This window comes from Diorhabda sublineata, chromosome 8 (assembly GCF_026230105.1).
Source record: "Diorhabda sublineata isolate icDioSubl1.1 chromosome 8, icDioSubl1.1, whole genome shotgun sequence".
In the NCBI taxonomy this organism is placed as follows: Eukaryota; Metazoa; Arthropoda; class Insecta; order Coleoptera; family Chrysomelidae; genus Diorhabda; species Diorhabda sublineata.
In genome coordinates this window covers 5122636-5143089 of record NC_079481.1, presented here as the reverse complement: position 1 = coordinate 5143089, position 20454 = coordinate 5122636, and the positions used below count along the sequence as shown (strand labels likewise).

Sequence of the window (20454 nt, the reverse complement as noted above, 5' to 3'; positions counted from 1 at the left end):
TGATTTCGAATGGAATCCTTTTTTCATAATTCAGTTAGATAAGAAATGGAGTTTGAAAACTCAATTCGGTAAAAAATTACGTTGCAAAAATTCATTTTGTTCGAAAGACGATTTTCATAACTATAATGTTGCCAAGAAAATGGTATTTCCGTTACCTCAATATGCTTTTCATGATCTATTATACATACAGAAGTGTATGAATCCAAATAAAAGTATTTATTGAATAAAATAAATAATTGACTATTATATTTGTGTTTTGTTCAAAGTTATCCTTGAATTCTAACAATATCGTTTGTATAAATGTAATAACAAAGATACATCGTCATACCAGAAGAAAGTGAGTTACAAACATTATTCGTAATAATATTATAAACATACTTTCTAGGTCATTTTGTACATAAAAGTTTTTCCTTGAGATGTTCCGAGATCAAGGACATCTTCAATAATATTTAAGTACCGCACTATCCTTAGACAAAACAAGTTTACATTACAAAAGAAACGATAATGAAAGTAAGACTGAAAGCATAGGCGTAGGTTAAGTTATCTCACTGCATTGTTTATTAACTGAAATTCATTGGTACAGAACTTTACTCATCAAATATTTTTGCATTCGAGAGCTAGAGAACTGAAGACAAACGATCAACTTTAAAATGTTTTCCAGAACTGGTTTTGTAGAACAGCATTCTCATATTTACTTTTCGAAGTTGAGGCAACACAGTTGTTAATATCAAAAGGGTTTTTCATTAGTTTCAATTTTCTTGTGAAATTTAGGGCGATTTTGGAAAAGATAAGAAAACAAGTCTATGTACCATGAATGTTTCCTCTTTCTTACAGTTAATTATAAAATTAACTCAATCGCTACATGTGAAATCTAGTTTTAAATATGTGTAGCCGGCCAAGAGATATTTGTGATTGACTTCGGTGAGCCAAATGTACCTAAACTTCATAAGGAGGGTTTAAAAAACGTAGAAGAATATCCGATCAAATTTTTATGAAAAAACAACTGATTAGTGGTTGTTATGAATATGAGATACCAACACAGATCCCTATTGTTGATTTCAAAAGAGTTTATGATAGTGTGAACAAATTAATCCATATATAATGAGAATTATAGATTCTAAACAAACTAATTTGACTTGTTAAACTTACATTAGAGGACGATACAACTAATATAATTGAAACTAATAACAAGAAAATTGAACCTTTCAAAGCACAACAAGGATTAAGACAAGGGGATTCCCAATAAACATTCCTGATTAATCTAGCTATGGAAGGCATAATAAGAAAAGCCGATATCAATAGAAAGATCACGATACTTAACAGAAGTCACTAATGCTTAGCTCATGTCGATGATGTGGCGTTGATAGTAAGAAACAGAAAAAATCTTGAAGGAACCACGAAACAACTAATAACAGCAACAGAAAAGTTAGGACTACACTTCACTAGGTAATGGAATGCTGATAGAAATCGTAACAGGTGTGCAGAAAGTCTTAGAAAAATATTAACATCGAAAGAGATATCCAGATCTGGGAAAGTTGGAATTTATAAGACAATGTTGAGACAAATCCTGACCTGAGCCTGTGAAACTGTAAACTAAACAGAAATTGGATATCTAGGAGGGAAAAATATTTACAAGAATTTTTTGAGGAAAGCAGACAGAGTTAGGATGAGAGAGAAGATCTCCAATGATCGCGTCTATAAAAACAAGAAGATTACAATGTCTAGGTCACTTAGAACGAATGGACGAAGACAGGCTCTTGAAATGAGTTGCATGGAAGATACCAGAGGGTAAAAGGAAATCAGGTAGGTCTACAGAACGGAGGGAAGCGGTGGAAGCAGACCTTAGAGAGAGAAACATCCAGAGCTGGAGAGAAAAAGCAAGGGACCGAAAGAAGTGGAAAGAAATTACAAGGCTGTGGACCTAAATGTTGTGTTATTATCTCGTTCAAGACCATGCACAACTCTTTATTGTCAGGGTTATCATGGATGATGTAGTTTGGAATGTAGTACTTCACAAGATAGATATATTTGAAAAAACAATTTTTCGAATACTTGCGTTTTACTTGTTAGATTAAAAAAATAAACAAGAATCAATGAAAAGGTCAATTTAACGAGAATTTTACTCACATTTCTTTAACTTTGAGGTACAGATTTTTCTACGTGGTTTTAAAAACAATGACTTACTCGTATGCTGGGATTCCCTTTTTTAAGTAGAAAGGGCCGTTTGCGATGATTTAGTTGGAGATAAATTGCTATTTCGCTCATAAGAACTAATCTTACTTCAAATACGTTTTATGGAATTTATGCTCTAAAAGAACGGAATCAATTGAAGTTTCAATTTTCATTTCACTGATTCTTATCAATGATTTTAGATAGTTCAGAATTTTCATTACTGTGCAAAAAAATCTGACAACAACGCAGTCAGAATTGAATGTTTATAAGATAGTATCTCACTAATAAAATTATGACACTTTTTATTAAAATACTTTCAGCTCTGACGTTTTTTTTAAATAGCTTTTGTCAATTTGGATTTTTCGAATATAATTTTGAAAAAATAGTTTTTCCATATTTGAAGTGGCTTTCTCGACTTTCATCTAATTTATCCAAATATAATTTGAACAGAAATAACTTTTTTTTAACTTATTTTTCAAGTCAAATGAAACAAACATCTACTTTCTAAACTTAATTGTTACAAGGAAGTTTCTGAATTCAATTTAAAAAAGCAAAGATTTCCCATATCTCTTTTCGAATAAAAATAAATGTTCTCATAAATCTAGAACGGCTTTTTCGAACAAAATATCGATGAAAATAGTTTCTATTAAATTTGAAAAAAAAATTAGTTTTTCTGAATACAATTTGGATATAAATTAATTTGCAAATTAAATTTTCATCAAAAATTTATTATTCATATTCCTTCTCGCTTTTACAATGTGATTTGATCAAGAATAGTTCCTCTCCGAATTTAATTTTGTTAGATTTTTCATAATTTAGTTGGACAAAAAATCCAAATTTAATTTAGACACAAAATTCGATCTGAAGTGAAATGTTTGTATAATTTGAATTGGAACTAAAAATGTTTTTCCAAATTCAAAAGTTTCTTCATTTTCATCTATATTTGATGTTTTCTCAATTCAGGTTAAGCAAAAATATTTTCAAAATTTAAATTCTACAAAAATATAGTCTTGAAATTTGATTTTATCAAAAAAAAATGGATTTTTTGATATTACTTTTCGAAAAGAAGAATTTAGAATCTTTTTAGAATTTTTCTAAATATATGTGGACAAAAATATCTTTTCCAAATAAAGTTTGGACGAAAAAAGCTTTTTTAAACTTAATATTGATGAATATGGCTTTTCCAAGTCCAATTTAAATTATTTTCCAAACTTAATTTCACGAAGTACGTTTACGATTTCAATGTGATTTTATTTAAATGTAAATTAGTTTGCCAAATTTGATTTAAATTGAAAATAGCTTTTTTTAATTTATTTGGAAAAAAAGACTGTTTTGGATTTTCTAAAATTAATTCATATTCGTGGATTGTATAGTCGACATTCGTTCTTAAAATTCTGTTTATAACGTTTCAAAAATTTTTATTGAGATTTGAAGAATAATTCTCTAAAATAGATACAATTCCTTCTAGTAACTTCACCCTTATAAACTTTTACAATTAACGATTTTCCTTCATAAAATTGTAATTCTTCTTTCGTTCGTCTTCTGAAAGTTATGAAAAACTTAAATTTCATGCGAAGTTTTTCATAAAGACCGACGTTTATCTACACAACTTGAAACAAAAATGGTTCTTGCGGTATATACAAACACTGCAGGAGCAAATTCTTGAAATAATTTTTCGAATGAGTTGTGGAATTATTTCTGCCGGAATTCTTTTGCCAAAATTCAAGTAGAGAACGAACATTATACATGTATTCTGAATTTGATAAAACGGACATCAATTTACATGTTACAATAAAAATGACAAATCGGTGATTATCCACTGAATTTGGTAAATAACATAAATTATTTAATACAGTCGATTGTTGTTCAGTTTTGGGTTTCCAAATTTTCACGAAATATTGAATGTTAGCGAGTGGAATTCGTGCCCAAGTAAGCCTCAATTTCACGGTATATCTTGCAATATCAGTTTACGTACAAGATCTATGTATTTTGACAGTAGATTTAGGAGGACTTCCTTGGAAAACCAGCGAAACACGGTGGGTCGAGATGGTGCTTTATCACCAAAAGTCGAAGCGAGTTGATTGGCAAAATGCTGATGGTTGAGTCCACGTCAAAAGTCGTCGAAAACAATCGCACGAAAATGTGATTTAATTCCATTTTTGGGCCAAAATGTATTTTTTAAGTATATGTATACAAATCAAATACCACACGTATGACAGTACGTTCACCATTAAAAATATCAAACTTTATGACAGTTAATATATCAGATTTGACATTAACATCATTGTTGCCATATTGGAAAACTCAAGTAGCGAATCTCGTAGAACCTATCGTTTTGCTAAAAATCGCGCAAAAAAAAGTTTTTCTCAAATACCAGAACAATGAGGAATTCTAAAATTATCAATCCATTATGTTTAAACAATAAAGATCACTCACTCAGATTTTCTTAAATTTATATATTTTCACTCTCATTTCTCGCACTAATTTGACCGTACTAACTTTCTTCATATTTCATTCAAATCAACTCAAATTTAAACTGAAATACAATATTCTACGAGCAAATGGATAAACTTGGTCTATTCCAGCTGAAGCTAGGTCATCATTCCCCGCAACCAAAGTAAAATTGCGAGTAAAAGTTCGTAATATAAAATTAGACTGCCCAATATATTTAAGACTTACTTGTTTATGCAATGCGCAGCTGTTAATAACCATTCTGTTGATATCATAACTCCTCCACACCAATGTCCTAAAAATCCAAATTGTGGGTGTAAGAGCTGAAGCGATACCTGAATAAAAAAATTATTTAAATAGTTCAACAAATCATAACATATTGTTATCAAAGCCTAGCCGATGGTATGTACCCCCCGAGTAATAAATACAGTGTGTTTATAAAAAAAAACATAACCTATACGCAGTAAATCGTTACTAATTAGAACCTTTCAACTTATGCATCCAATTTTTCAAAATTGATCAATTTACCAATCCATTATTTTTACACTATGAGCGTGTTGGATAATGTAATTAATTTGAATGAGTAATGGCTATTACTCGCGAATAGAATACTATACTTAATCTACAGCTGATAGCAAAAACACACTCCGACGAGCACATAGTTAAGACGGGTTTACAATAAATGTTGATATTGAAACTCTTCATTTCAACATATGATTTTTGTCCAAAGCCCACTTATCCTTGTAGATTAGTAAATAGGATAATGGATAAATCTACCTGAAGAAACTGTACTTTAATGTGCTAAAGGAATTTGGTAATTTATTGAAGAAGGAAGATCAAAAAGTAATTAATTATAAAAAGTAAAAGCAAGGAATCTTGTGATAGCTCTTTACTAAAATAATACAATTACTAATGTAGCTAAGTAATAATCTACGGAAATATATTGTATTGAGAAAAGTATGAAAAGTTATTAGGCTAAAAAAGGAAACAAGGTAACTGACAAGCCCTTTCATGAGACCTAAACTGTGGTATCAGCTACAAACCAATAAAAAAGCATAAAGAAAGAAGATAAATAGGTGTGAAACCAATTGGGACAACATACATTGACTAGGACAAGCAAAGATTCTCCTCGGAAACTATAACCAGAGAAGAACAGATGAATGTAGCTAGAATAATCGGGACACAGTCAGCTCAACAAACACCTGAAGAACTAGCAAATAATGCAGCATGCAGATTGGGTTGCATATGAAGGCTATAGCAATCCCATATTCTAGTCTTTCTAAAAGAAGTGGGATTAACGGATCAGCAATAAACACCGGGTTCTTCAGTGTCGCGGTAAAATGGAGGGACGTAATAGATCCTTTGGGTCTCAGTGTATTTGATACCCCGACATCTACATCCATACTTACACACGTTTATCTTCTCCTGTATATGGGATGTATTCATGATATTTCCTAAGGACTTATGACACAATTTTTGCAGTTACGTCCTTTTTTATTCCTAATCAACGATATAGTGATAAGTTTGAGAAGAAACGCATCGACAATATGAAACTTAAGATCAGAATTATTGTTTATAGATGAAAAATGGAGGATTTGAAGAAATATTTGCTTTACTCATCATTCAAAATTTACAATAAGTTGTAGGTTCATCTACGTTTAGTTTAAGGTAAAAATTCTTACTTGCCATGGCCAAGCTCCTCTTATGCTTTGCTTCCCATTGATAATTCTGCCCAGAGATTCCGATCGTGGTTGTCTAGCTCTTCTAACACTTCTTCCGCATTCTTAAATAAAAATCAAATATATTAAATGAATGCAATAGTGTGACGCAGCTACAGTTCTGTAATGAATATTTTTTTGTTTGGCAGTTACAAATTATTACTTTTGAGAAGAAACTTTTCAAAAAGTTGTTGAATTCCACTCCGTTTCGTATATTCAAGAATGGGCTAGTTGACAAAATTTGGAAATTAGCTTAAAACTATAACTTAGCATCTATGTCAGTCCGAAAATATATTATTTTAAGAAAAATAGGTTTTATACGTTGGTATTTTGAGTTTTTAGAAATAAATTTGAAATTTACCGCGAAAAAGGGCATGACTGTCATGGCGTCTTGAATGACGTCACACCTCGCGAAACAGCTGTGTTTGTTTATGACAGTCAATTGTGTTTTTTAATAAATAATGAATTCCTTGTATTACAAATAGTGTATAGTGCCCCACTGCGAAAGTACAACGATGAAAACGCCAGACAAAGTATTCATATATGTTCCAAACAATGAAGAAATGATTAGGGGGGCAAGATGCTTTTACTTTATCTACTAATTCCACAAATTATTTCTGTGAAGATCATTTTAATGTAAGTATCAAACAAAACTTGATGTATTTATTTATGAATGTATAGTAAAACAATGAATTTTGCCAAATCTACCATAATATACCAAACATAAATAAAGTTATTAAAACTTTATATTCGCTAACCTCAAAATCGGTTAAATATTTTCATTCTACAGTGGGTAAATGCGGCTCTCTGACTGGTAACTGCTAATTAAATAAGACTTTGTTTTAACACTGCGGACTTCCGATGAACAAAAATAGGTCTTCATTGCAAAAAATTTGTCAAGCATAACGGGGTCAATTTTGGGCAAATTACTGCAGTTTGCTTAGTTGATTCTTGGTTCTATATACCTGTCTATCAAAATTAAACTTAAAACGGACTTTATTAATTTAACAATAATTGCTGAAAACTCGAAATAACTTGATCACTTTAAGCGTTTTGCGAGGTGTGACGTTATGCTATTTTATGTTCCAAAACTTTTATTATTTTTGTAGAATAGTTGTTTTTTTTTTATTTAATAATTATTATGGTTAATCATTAAAAACTCAAAGCCTTACGATTCATTCTTAGTGGAAACAATCCTTTTATTCCCCTTATTAAGTTAACAACAGAATATTTTGAATTGAAAATTATAAGGTAAAATGCGGGTATATAAAGTAATGATAAAGTTATTTATCAACCGAAAAATATCGAGAAGAGAATAAAAATGAAATTTGAGAATAATTTTCTCTGATTGTGCCACGGAAAACTGTCTCATATCGTCTCTAAAGCTCTAACTTCATGTTTAAAGATCTCATGATCTGTTAGTCTTGCAAGTTCCTCTGTATCAGTCTCTGGGAGGTTGATTACCAGCTGTCCATGAGCTATGGAGAGCAAAAGAGCTGTATTTTTTTATTTTTCATTGATAAACTTAGATCGATTTCAAGATTTTCGTATCAATTGCCTAGAGGTGCACCTTTCCGTTCTCTATAGAATGACATTCAAAAATCAAAATGGTATTTTTTAGTTTAGTTAGAACTCGAAAAGTTATAGCCAAATACCAAAAACAACAAGCACTAAAAAAACCATACACCCCCTAAAATAGTATCTAAGTAGTCAGTTCTCTGACACCTTAACTGTTAATTCCACGAACATTTACATTTTTAACCCCAAATGAACAGGACAAATTCAGAACAATAGAGGAAGGAACGAGCTGGGTATTATATCTTGCAGCTAAATGGTAGATTCCTACCATTGGTAGATTCTTACCATTTAGCATACCTACTAAAAATACAAACTTACTTAACCAGTCAAATAAAAGTCTCTTTTTGATATATTTTCTAAATTTGGAAATTGGGTCTCCTCGTAGTGCTAGAGAAATATTTTATTTTAGGCGACATCATTATCAATTGGAGAAGTATGCTTACGGATAAGGCAAATGGATTCAAAGATAAATAAGGAAGGGTCAGAATTTTAATCTTTTAATGAAGTCCCTGCAGTGAGCCTTGCTGTTTAGTCCGAGTAAATATCTAACAGCTCTCTTTTGTAGTGTGAAGATTCGCTCAACTGAAGCGCATCATACATATTCCAGAAGGGAAAGGCATATCGAAGATGCGACTCAATATGGACATAATAGACTGTTAAAGAGATGGATGAGTTCAGTTCTTTGGAAAGTGATCTCAGCGCAAAACAGGAGGAACCTAATTTTTTAGATAAGGCAGCAAAATGTAATTCCAATTTCAAGGAATTGTCCACAACAAGTCCTAAGAATTTCACAGATTCACAGAGTCTACAATGTATTTTTATATGACAAAACTTTGGTTTTGGAAACGTCGAAACAGAGAAAATTTGAATCGCACCATGATTTAAGGGTGATTAGGTTTCTAGATATGGTCCTATGAAGTGCCGCGAGATCAGGGTTACTTCCAGGGCCGTAGCTAGAGGGGGGCTGGCCAGGGCAGAGCAAAAAAATTTGAGCCCTGGTAAAAAAAATACTATAAGCACGCGTCAAAAATTTCGGCAAGTCGGGTTCTCTGACAATGATGAACTAATTACTGCAATAAGTAGCATTGAGCCTTTTGATCTGGAGAAAATCAAATATCTGGAAAAGTTGGGTAAGTGTCATTTTGTTTTGTAGCAATTCTTAAGTTATAGTGTTATACATTTTTTTAGGGAAGTATTTAAAAATACATACGCCCTGTTTGCGACAGTATATACCCTTGGGTGTAGTACTGCAAAAAATGAATCTTCGTTTTCAACATTAACTGCAATTAACAGACCACAGAGATATTCTATGAGTCAGCCTCGTATGGCCGATTTAATTTACTTGGCTTTTGAAAGTCGAAGAACAGAGTCCCTCGACATGGAGTCAGTTTTAATAAAATTTAACAATCGTAAACAAAGAAAATTGCAACTTTTAGTTTTAATCATATTAATTATCTGTCTGAAAATTTATTTTATTTGTATTTGTGTTGTTTTTATGACTTTCTATGTAGATATTCTAACAATAAGTGTTAAATGTTATGAGGTTTAAAAGTGTTCTGTTATTTTTGTTTTTTATCAAAGCATTTGTTCACATGTAAGTCAAAGAATAAAATATTTTTTTCATGTTTGGTTCTAAAGAACTTTTTAAATTTATAAATTTATTCTTATTTAATAGAACATGTTTAACACTCAATTTGGTTTTATTTCTTAGGCAAAAAACATATTTAATGGCGGTGTATGTTTCGTCCGTAAATCGTCCCTTAAAATTAAAATATCAGTATATTTCAATGTAAAAATATGGGCCCTGGTAAAAAATCTAGTAGCCCTGCTAAAATTTTGGTTCTGACTACGGCCCTGGTTACTTCAACAACAAAATAGAGCCAAGTACTGAACCTTGGGGCACTCCACATGCTATTGGCTTGCAAGAAGATATCGTTGTATAATAAATTTATTTCTTCAACTCCCTTTATCTTGATACGCGAATTTTTTCAAGTAAACCTCAATTGTTTTTAGTTTGAAACACCCTGTATATACAAGAAAAAGAAAGCGTTAAATATGAAATTGTAACATGGTGCAGCACCATCCAAACTGGTTTAAATTTATTTTTGTCACACAAAAAAAAGAAAGAAATCGTTTTATTTGTTAACGATACGCTATTGCCGTTCTGCGGTAGGTAAAACCAACAATACACCTAAAAGTATTTTGAATAAAAAGTCGGTTAATCGCTAGATTTTCACGGTCGAGTAAGAAATGAGAGTGAAATCTATGAGAAGTGAATGAATCTGCGTGGGAAATGGGAATGCATCAATATCAGAGTTAGATAAAATTATCCGGTTAATAATAAAGAGATTAGTGAATAATTCTAAGGAATTTACTACCATTAACATCCATTTACATATCTAGTTTCAGACATACTCGAATTACACATGGTGATGGATTATCCAAAGAAGACCCTCTCAAATGTGATGTAGTTGTGAATTCATTTTCGTGGTCTACTAAAATCCTAGGAAGATGAAAAAAATGACAAAATTTCCATTAAAGTGAACAAGAATTTAATAACTCTAGAACAAATACAAAGAACAAAACAATGCAAAAACGAAGTCCAAATATAAAGGAAAAGAAAATGCTTTTCATACTCATTTTTTATCATAGTCACTCTTTAAGTCTAACGATGATCTTTTTCAACTTATCTAAAGCATACGTGCTATTTTTTTGTAACAAAATAACCATTTACGATAATAATAAAACAAGTAGCTAGAGGTCAATATGGTGGTAACAGTGGATGGTCAACAAATTCTAACGGGAATTTCGGGAATGCTATCCATCTCTGAAGTTTGAGAAGGTGCGTTGTCCTAATGGAATAATACTTTCTTTTCGTTCAAATGTGGTTGTTTTCATGCAATTCCTCTCATTATCTTTCAAATAATGATACAGAATACTTCCCTGATTTACCTTTCTGAAGAAACAAAAACAAAAACAAAAAACGGTCGTCATTACGGTCGATAAAACTGTAAAATTTCATCTACGATTATGAATCGACGCAAAAAAATTTGACTTAAACAGTGGAAGGCTTGGAAAATGTTCATTAGAATGCGATTTGTGCCAAAAGTGGCACCGAAGAGTTATTTGGATATATTGATAGTCTCTTCTATATCTTTAACATTAATCTGACGGTCGACCAGTACCATTTGATAAACTTTTTCGATTATATCACCATTTGTAGTAGTTTTTGGCCATCACAAACGCTCGTCGTAAGTTGAATGACCGCTCTTCAATTCAAATATACAACATTGGACGGTCGTAAATAATCGTGCAGACTTTCAGTACACTATCTAACTTCTCTTCTACTTGTGTATGTGTATAACAATATTAAATGTTAGTTATATACTAAATTTTTTTCCATTTTCAGGAAAATATTCACAACGACACATTCATACGATTGTCAAAAATATAATGTCAGAAATTTTCAATATTAATGTCCCGAGTGCATGTCAAATTGTCGATAATTTAATTAGGGAAATTATGAGACAATTTGACATGCACGAGAGGGCATTTTGGCAGACTATTTCCTGAGAAAAATTTAATTTAAAATAAACAATAATTGTTCCTTTTTTTAAAATATAAAATTAAAACCAAATGATGTTTATTAACCTAAACGATAATTTGGCGCTAGTGCAAATTATCGATAATTTGTACTAGTGCAGTATTATCGCTGAAATTTGATCGTTGCTAGGTAAACATAAAATATTACAACTTTTTGGTTGGCTTAAATTTTTCGAAGGAAATAGTCGTGATAATCTCTCAATTTATGTTGTACACAGTACATTTCCGATAACCATAGAAACACAGGAAGTACTGAAATCGTGTACTTTTCAGACAAACATCGTATAATAATATTTAGTGCGTGTTAAGTTAAAATATAATGACGTCGTTTAGTGTTAATGGGTCTTAGAAGTCGAATTATTGGAATAAAAATTCTTTAGAAATTTTTAGAACAGTTTTTATTCTAAAATGTCTGAAAAGCTTCTCCAAGCAACAATAATCGTTAAGAATACGGTTAATTGTACATACTTCAGTGTAAAAGGTTTTAGTTAATCAAATTAGAGCTGCGTAGGTACAGTAACATTTAATAAAAATATGAAATTACTGGAAAAATTTGGATCGTTTTGATCGTAACTTTTTTCCATCATTAAGTCTGCAAACTCTTCACGTCTATCAAAATCGTCATCTGACAACTCTTGAACCAACGTTACATTGTATGGATCGAATTTTTTATCACGTAAAACTTTTATTGCGAATGTTTTCGAGATATCGAGTTGCCTGGATATTCCTCTAGTATTCTAGTGTGGATCGACTTCTAACAGGACACATACGCTAAAAATTTGTTTTCAGTTGATGCAGTTTTTCTGCGCCCTGACTGATAAATCTTTTTCTCAACCAGTTTTTCAGTTAGGATATAAATCATTAAAGATATTACACGTTTCTTGTTGACTTTCGTTCTTTTTTTAAGATAAACAATCTCATTTTGACTTTCAATAAGCTTCAACAATAATAATTTATTGAAACTTCAAATTTGGTATTGTAGCATTCATAGCCACATAAATATGGTGAAGAGAACGCCAATGGAGCTATAACTCTGAAATTATGGCATTCAGTTATAGGAAACATTATGAAAAATAATAAGTATTCCTAAAGGATTTCGAAGAGCGAAAAATACACAAGATGATCCGTTTGCAATAACAAAGTTCATTCTTTTTCCGGAAAAAAAAAGATCTGACAACAATGTTAATACCACCATTATACCGGCGGTATCACAAGATCCTTCTATACAAAAATTTATAAAAATTGTCCAAGCCGTTTCCAAGATAATTGAGGCGTTCCATACATAAAACACACTCTGTATATTATAATAATTCATGTAATTTTAGAAAAATTACATAGAAAATTGTATCAAACTCATTTAGCTCAAATCATTCCGTGATCTTAAAAATACGAAAATGAAACCAAGCTCAGTTTTTCTAAAACACGACAATTAATCAATATAGTAAAGGTTTGCGGTAAGAAAACAGCCGACGGTTTGTAAAAAAAATGTTATTCTTAACTATTTTGAAGATTAACTGAATCCCGCGGATGGGAAGACGTGCAGACTACAATCCTCTTTTCACAAAGATTACTCAAGGAAAAGATAAACTGTGCGCATTATCGAAATGGTTGGTCAGGAATAAAATAAAATCACACATTTGCAGTATCCGATTATATGAAATATTTATATAAAAAAAGGTGTATACAAACGAGTTATAAGAAGTTCAATGATTTGAAGGATTGACAAATGAAGAGAAGACAGACCTCACTATTAAATCAATCAAAATGATGAATCAAAGTTTACGAGCAAGCGTCTAATTGATTACTAATAATGTGAATGAGGAAAAAGAAATTGTGAGATTTTTATTGAAAGAATAAGAATACAAATTTTTCTATAATGTGAAGACTTTTCCAATAGATGTTGTTGACGAAATAAGTAATTTGCATCAAGTAATGAATTAGTAAGTGTATATTTGCCTAATGTCATTTATAAGAGAATGAATTCTGAATAAATTCTTTCTTTTAGCCCATTATGGAATATCATTTGGAAAAATTAGAATTTATTTTGAATAAAAAACTAAAATTTGAATATTTTGTCAATAAATTCTTGAGAATCTTGATATATAGAGTGATAAATTTCAATTTTGACGGTATCATTTCAAAGCAATCATTTTTTTCCAATATTTTCAAATATATATAATCTCGATTCGACGCTTTTTGTTTATAGAAAACCGTCTAGAATAACAAACGAGGTTGGCTTAAGCTTTTGTAGTATGAATCAAAAAACTATCCTAACTATTGAGATGCAGTACTGATTATTTTTTAGTTACTTCCTAGACGATAATTACTAAAAATCGAGAAGAACCCTACTTATACTTTATCCAGTTACTCATAATTGATTCATTGTTGAAGATGTGCATTTCAATCTTTAGTATTCGGTTTCTTTCTCACGTCCTGATCCATAAATGATTGAACAATCAATTCATAGTGTGTATGTCTTAATCACAACAGTGGCATCTCAAAAAAATTAGAAAATCTAATCATTATCTAATCTAATTTATTTAATCACGACGCGTTTCAATGGTATCTCAAAAAAGTTAGAACTTACGGTAAATCACGCTTCTATTGCAGCTTTATCTAATTTAATTTATTTAATCACGAAGCGTTTCAATGGCATCTCAAAAAAGTTAGAACTTACGGTAAATCACGCTTCTATTGCAGCTTTATCTAATCTAATTTATTTAATCACGACGCGTTTCAATGGTATCTCAAAAAAGTTAGAACTTACGGTAAATCACGCTTCTATTGCAGCTTTATCTAATTTAATTTATTTAATCACGACGCGTTTCAATGGCATCTCAAAAAAGTCAGAACTTACGGTAAATCACGCTTCTATTGCAGCTTTATCTAATCTAATTTATTTAATCACGACGCGTTTCAATGGTATCTCAAAAAAGTTAGAACTTACGGTAAATCACGCTTCTATTGCAGCTTTATCTAATCTAATTTATTTAATCACGACGCGTTTCAATGGTATCTCAAAAAAGTTAGAACTTACGGTAAATCACGCTTCTATTGCAGCTTTATCTAATTTAATTTATTTAATCACGACGCGTTTCAATGGCATCTCAAAAAAGTCAGAACTTACGGTAAATCACGCTTCTATTGCAGCTTTATCTAATCTAATTTATTTAATCACGACGCGTTTCAATGGTATCTCAAAAAAGTTAGAACTTACGGTAAATCACGCTTCTATTGCAGCTTTATCTAATTTAATTTATCTAATCACGACGCGTTTCAATGGCATCTCAAAAAAGTTAGAACTTACGGTAAATCACGCTTCTATTGCAGCTTTATCTAATTTAATTTATTTAATCACGACGCGTTTCAATGGTATCTCAAAAAAGTTAGAACTTACGGTAAATCACGCTTCTATTACAGCTTTATCTAATCTAATTTATCTAACCACGACGCGTTTCAATGGCATCTCAAAAAAGTTAGAACTTACGGTAAATCACGCTTCTATTGCAGCTTTCTCTAATTTAATTTATCTAATCACGACGCGTTTCAATGGCATCTCAAAAAAGTTAGAACTTACGGTAAATCACGCTTCTATTGCAGCTTTATCTAATTTAATTTATCTAATCACGACGCGTTTCAATGGTATCTCAAAAAAGTTAGAACTTACGGTAAATCACGCTTCTATTGCAGCTTTATCTAATCTAATTTATTTAATCACGACGCGTTTCAATGGTATCTCAAAAAAGTTAGAACTTACGGTAAATCTCGCTTCTATTGCAGCTTTATCTAATTTAATTTATTTAATCACGACGCGTTTCAATGGCATCTCAAAAAAGTCAGAACTTACGGTAAATCACGCTTCTATTGCAGCTTTATCTAATCTAATTTATTTAATCACGACGCGTTTCAATGGTATCTCAAAAAAGTTAGAACTTACGGTAAATCACGCTTCTATTGCAGCTTTATCTAATTTAATTTATCTAATCACGACGCGTTTCAATGGCATCTCAAAAAAGTTAGAACTTACGGTAAATCACGCTTCTATTGCAGCTTTATCTAATCTAATTTATTTAATCACGACGCGTTTCAATGGTATCTCAAAAAAGTTAGAACTTACGGTAAATCACGCTTCTATTACAGCTTTATCTAATCTAATTTATCTAACCACGACGCGTTTCAATGGCATCTCAAAAAAGTTAGAACTTACGGTAAATCACGCTTCTATTGCAGCTTTCTCTAATTTAATTTATCTAATCACGACGCGTTTCAATGGCATCTCAAAAAAGTTAGAACTTACGGTAAATCACGCTTCTATTGCAGCTTTATCTAATTTAATTTATCTAATCACGACGCGTTTCAATGGCATCTCAAAAAAGTTAGAACTTACGGTAAATCTCGCTTCTATTACAGCTTTATCTAATCTAATTTATCTAATCATGACGCGTTTCAATGGCATCTCAAAAAAGTTAGAACTTACGGTAAATCTCGCTTCTATTGCAGCTTTATCTAATTTAATTTATCTAATCACGACGCGTTTCAATGGCATCTCAAAAAAGTTAGAACTTACGGTAAATCACGCTTCTATTGCAGCTTTATCTAATTTAATTTATCTAATCACGACGCGTTTCAATGGCATCTCAAAAAAGTTAGAACTTACGGTAAATCTCGCTTCTATTACAGCTTTATCTAATCTAATTTATCTAATCATGACGCGTTTCAATGGCATCTCAAAAAAGTTAGAACTTACGGTAAATCTCGCTTCTATTGCAGCTTTATCTAATTTAATTTATCTAATCACGACGCGTTTCAATGGCATCTCAAAAAAGTTAGAACTTACGGTAAATCACGCTTCTATTGCAGCTTTATCTAATTTAATTTATCTAATCACGACGCGTTTCAATGGCATCTCAAAAAAGTTAGAACTTACGGTAAATCTCGCTTCTATTACAGCTTTATCTAATCTAATTTATCTAATCATGACGCGTTTCAATGGCATCTCAAAAAAGTTAGAACTTACGGTAAATCACGCTTCTATTGCAGCTTTCTCTAATTTAATTTATCTAATCACGACGCGTTTCAATGGCATCTCAAAAAAGTTAGAACTTACGGTAAATCACGCTTCTATTGCAGCTTTATCTAATTTAATTTATCTAATCACGACGCGTTTCAATGGCATCTCAAAAAAGTTAGAACTTACGGTAAATCTCGCTTCTATTGCAGCTTTATGTAATTTAATTTATCTAATCACGACGCGTTTCAATGGCATCTCAAAAAAGTTAGAACTTACGGTAAATCACGCTTCTATTGCAGCTAGCAAATTAATTGAAATTTGTAATATACCCATGCCATACGAAATTTGTGCATAGAAATCGGTCAACTGTGAATTTTTGACTTTAATAATACTTTTTTTTAATTGTTCATCAGACCAAGAGAAAGAAATATGTTGTTTGGAAGACAATTTAATATGCTGCAAGGCTTATCGCTTATATGCATAGCAGCCGGTAAACAAATGAAGCGTGTTCATCTGGTTAAGTATAACAAAAATAAAAAATTGTCAAATGGTAAATTTATTGAGTTTGCGACAGAAATTTACATATTATTCGTTTTTTTCATAATCTTTATATTATTCAAGGGTGTTAGTTTAACAAAAGCTACCCAAGTTATTGCTTCAAACGAAAATGAACTTCGTCAGCTTAAACCTGTTCAACCAATTCTTACTCCAGCTTATCATCAAACACGCTTGCATTTCGCACAGGATTATCTGAAATGGACGTTAGAACAATGGGGATTTGTTCTGCTCTCAGATGAGACAAGAATATGCCTCCAAACCAAGAAAGAAAGTGTACTGAAGACCAAGAAAGCGATTTGCAGACTACTGTTTAACATGAGCTTACAAGAAGAATTCGAGCTCGAGAAAAAAACTATCAACGGCGAGTATTATGCAACGTTTGAGCGAAGAAATCAAGCAAAAACGGCTGCGTTTGGCTGAGAAGAGATAGTTCTTCCATCAAGACAATGCCCAAGGTCACACATCCCTAATTTCAATGGTCAATATTAGAGAATTAAAGTTTGAATTACTATCTAATGCACCGTATTTGCCAGATTTAGCTACCCGGATTATTTTCTATTTCCAGAATTCTTGTGTTTTCTTAGTTGGGCCAGGTTCTTCTCAATCAAATAAAATACTAAATGAAAGTGGAGCACAATACAAGCTAGTCTCATCAAAAGAATTACAAGTACAAAAAAATAGCAATACATAAACTGAAAGAGAAAGAGATGCAAATCAGATATTAACGAATAGAAAATTTATAGAGATTCAAAAGAAGAAGCCTGAAACTATAATTTAGAAGTCAGATGGAAAAATGCAAATATCTATTATATGATACAGCGGACTAGATTAGATGGTAGACAGAAGAGATACAGGAAGTAATGAAGGACAAGAAAAAAAAGAGAAGGATTCTATGCATCGTTTCATAACATTAGATGAGAGTTGGGTGTACGTTGATGAGCCTGAATCGAAACAACAAGCCAAAAAATGGTGCGAATCTAAAATTAGAGTCTATAAATCGTACAGGAAGTTGGAACAATGAGTTTTTTGAAATGTGAAAAGAATTTTTTTGTAGATTAGCTCTAAATTGACAACATTGACCTTCCTAGCCTGACTTGGCTTATTCGTACAAGCATTCCTCAAAAAATGCGTAGTAAAGGATTTCCATCACGGAAACAAGTACTTTGAAGCTCACGGAATGTATAATGCATAATAAATTCCCTCTGAAACCATAAAATCAAGATTCTCCTCTTGATCGGCGGAAATCATTCAATAACCAGAAGTAAAATTAGAGAATATTAAACCCATTCAGTAATTTGTGTGTCGATAGGTGCAAAAAGGATTAATACAATAAGAAGATATGTTGAAAATTCTTTTTATGTCAAAGATTTTTGTAGAAATTTTTTCAAACAACTATTTGATCAAGCGAAACATTTCTTGCTTATTTAGTTAGACAGAAAGAATGAGAAAATATTTTCTCAAGTTTGGATCTAGAAATATTTCATTACTTATAAAACTAGGTTGAAAATGACAAATTTTTTCATAGGTTTTTGAGTAAGATGATGTTATAGATTAACGATAATTTCATAATATTCTGAAATAATCTTAAAATCTCGATGGAAACGCAAACCAGTTAATCACTAATGCTTTCTTTATTTTTCTTTAAGAATTCATTTACTACATCTTCATGATTTTCACTCGTTTAATTTCCCAAACACTCGAATTTGTTGAATGATTTTCAAAAAGATTTTCTAATGAGAAATAAGAGACAATCCAACTGAAGATTGAATGAAATTTCTAAAGGTTTTGGAACAAACTTACAAACTGGTTCAAAATATCCACCATAACAAATTTTTCACTCAAAGAAATGCATTTAAATTTTATTAGAATAAATTATTGACTTTCAATTATCAATGTGATATAAAATATTTGATATTATTATCTTTTCTAATTCAAGAATTGTTATTGGAACGATTTAAGCAGAATTTATAAATATTTTGATCACTATATACCTTACATCGTCATATTATCACAAAAAATCACAAAATACACAGTTCACTTCACTGATTGCATCACAACATATCCATATGAATATTATGCACCTGGTGATTATAAAATATTTCAAATTACCTTGCTTCAGCATTGACATTGACCCAAAGACCTGGAGAACCGCCAACGACATTAAAAGTAACAGTAAAAGTAACGTAGTTGTGGTTATCGTGCCCATAGCACTGACATGTCTTCGATTGTTGACTGCAGGAGTTTGAAATTGTCCCCCGACGATGTAACACGCTCATCTCTTTTGGAGGAGAGAGTGATTGCATTTTACTAACAATGAAAGTGGTCAATATTAAACAGAGGCGCCTGGTGAATGGTATTTCCATTGTTGCTTTCAATAGTTTTTATGATAAATGTTATTTAATTCAATCAGTGAATTAGAAATCTGTCAATCATTTTATATGTATTCATGTTTTTTTTTCAATACAACTTTTTATATTTTAATTCAACGCACATAATTCTGTTAACCACATTGAACATAAATTGAAAGTATACATTTTTTTAATTAGTTTTTTGATCAAAAATTTGTGTTTAGTAAGCAATTGATTCATAAAAAAGGTTTAAATTCAAAGAAGACAAATACTTCATTAGTTCAACGCTATTCTTATTTATTCAAGCAGTTCCTAATCACTTACGTAATTTATTTATATACTAATCAACACTCACTCACTTAACTATCCACTAACACATCTAATTTATTTAAATACATCGTTTAGTTTTCTTGTCACTACCCCAATCTATTCATTATGACAACAATTTGGTCACTAACTTCTATGTTTGCTGGAGTCTCATTTTACATCGTTCTATATCACATTCTAGAAGATTCTATTTTTGGAAATATCTAGTTTAACAAAAACAAACTTCCAAAGTAACATTGGTTTTAACGAAGCTACTGGATGAAAACACTAAATTCTGTTAACCACATTGAACATAAATTGAAAGTATACATTTTTTTAATTAGTTTTTTGATCAAAAATTTGTGTTTAGTAAGCAATTGATTCATAAAAAAGGTTTAAATTCAAAGAAGACAAATACTTCATTAGTTCCACGCTATTCTTATTTATTCAAGCAGTTCCTAATCACTTACGTAATTTATTTATATACTAATCAACACTCACTCACTTAACTATCCACTAACACATCTAATTTATTTAAATACATCGTTTAGTTTTCTTGTCACTACCCCAATCTATTCATTATGACAACAATTTGGTCACTAACTTCTATGTTTGCTGGAGTCTCATTTTACATCGTTCTATATCACATTCTAGAAGATTCTATTTTTGGAAATATCTAGTTTAACAAAAACAAACTTCCAAAGTAACA

General features: G+C 31.2%; 2 protein-coding genes across 2 annotated transcripts in view; both read right to left on the bottom strand.

The window, feature by feature from the left end:
- LOC130448376 (trypsin-1-like) overlaps positions 1–19308 on the bottom strand; it is a 32021-nt gene extending 12713 nt beyond the window's left edge. Inside the window, exons 1-3 of the mRNA XM_056785736.1 lie at positions 19201–19308; positions 6306–6406; positions 4852–4958 (exon numbers count right to left, since the gene is read on the bottom strand). Of these exons, the coding sequence (XP_056641714.1) occupies positions 4852–4958; positions 6306–6406; positions 19201–19297 (305 nt within the window). The 5' untranslated portion in view covers positions 19298–19308. The remainder of the gene's footprint in view (positions 1–4851; positions 4959–6305; positions 6407–19200) is intronic.
- The window catches only part of LOC130448378 (pyrimidodiazepine synthase-like), a 445274-nt gene that overhangs the window by 189908 nt on the left and 234912 nt on the right, over positions 1–20454 (bottom strand). The window lies entirely within an intron of this gene.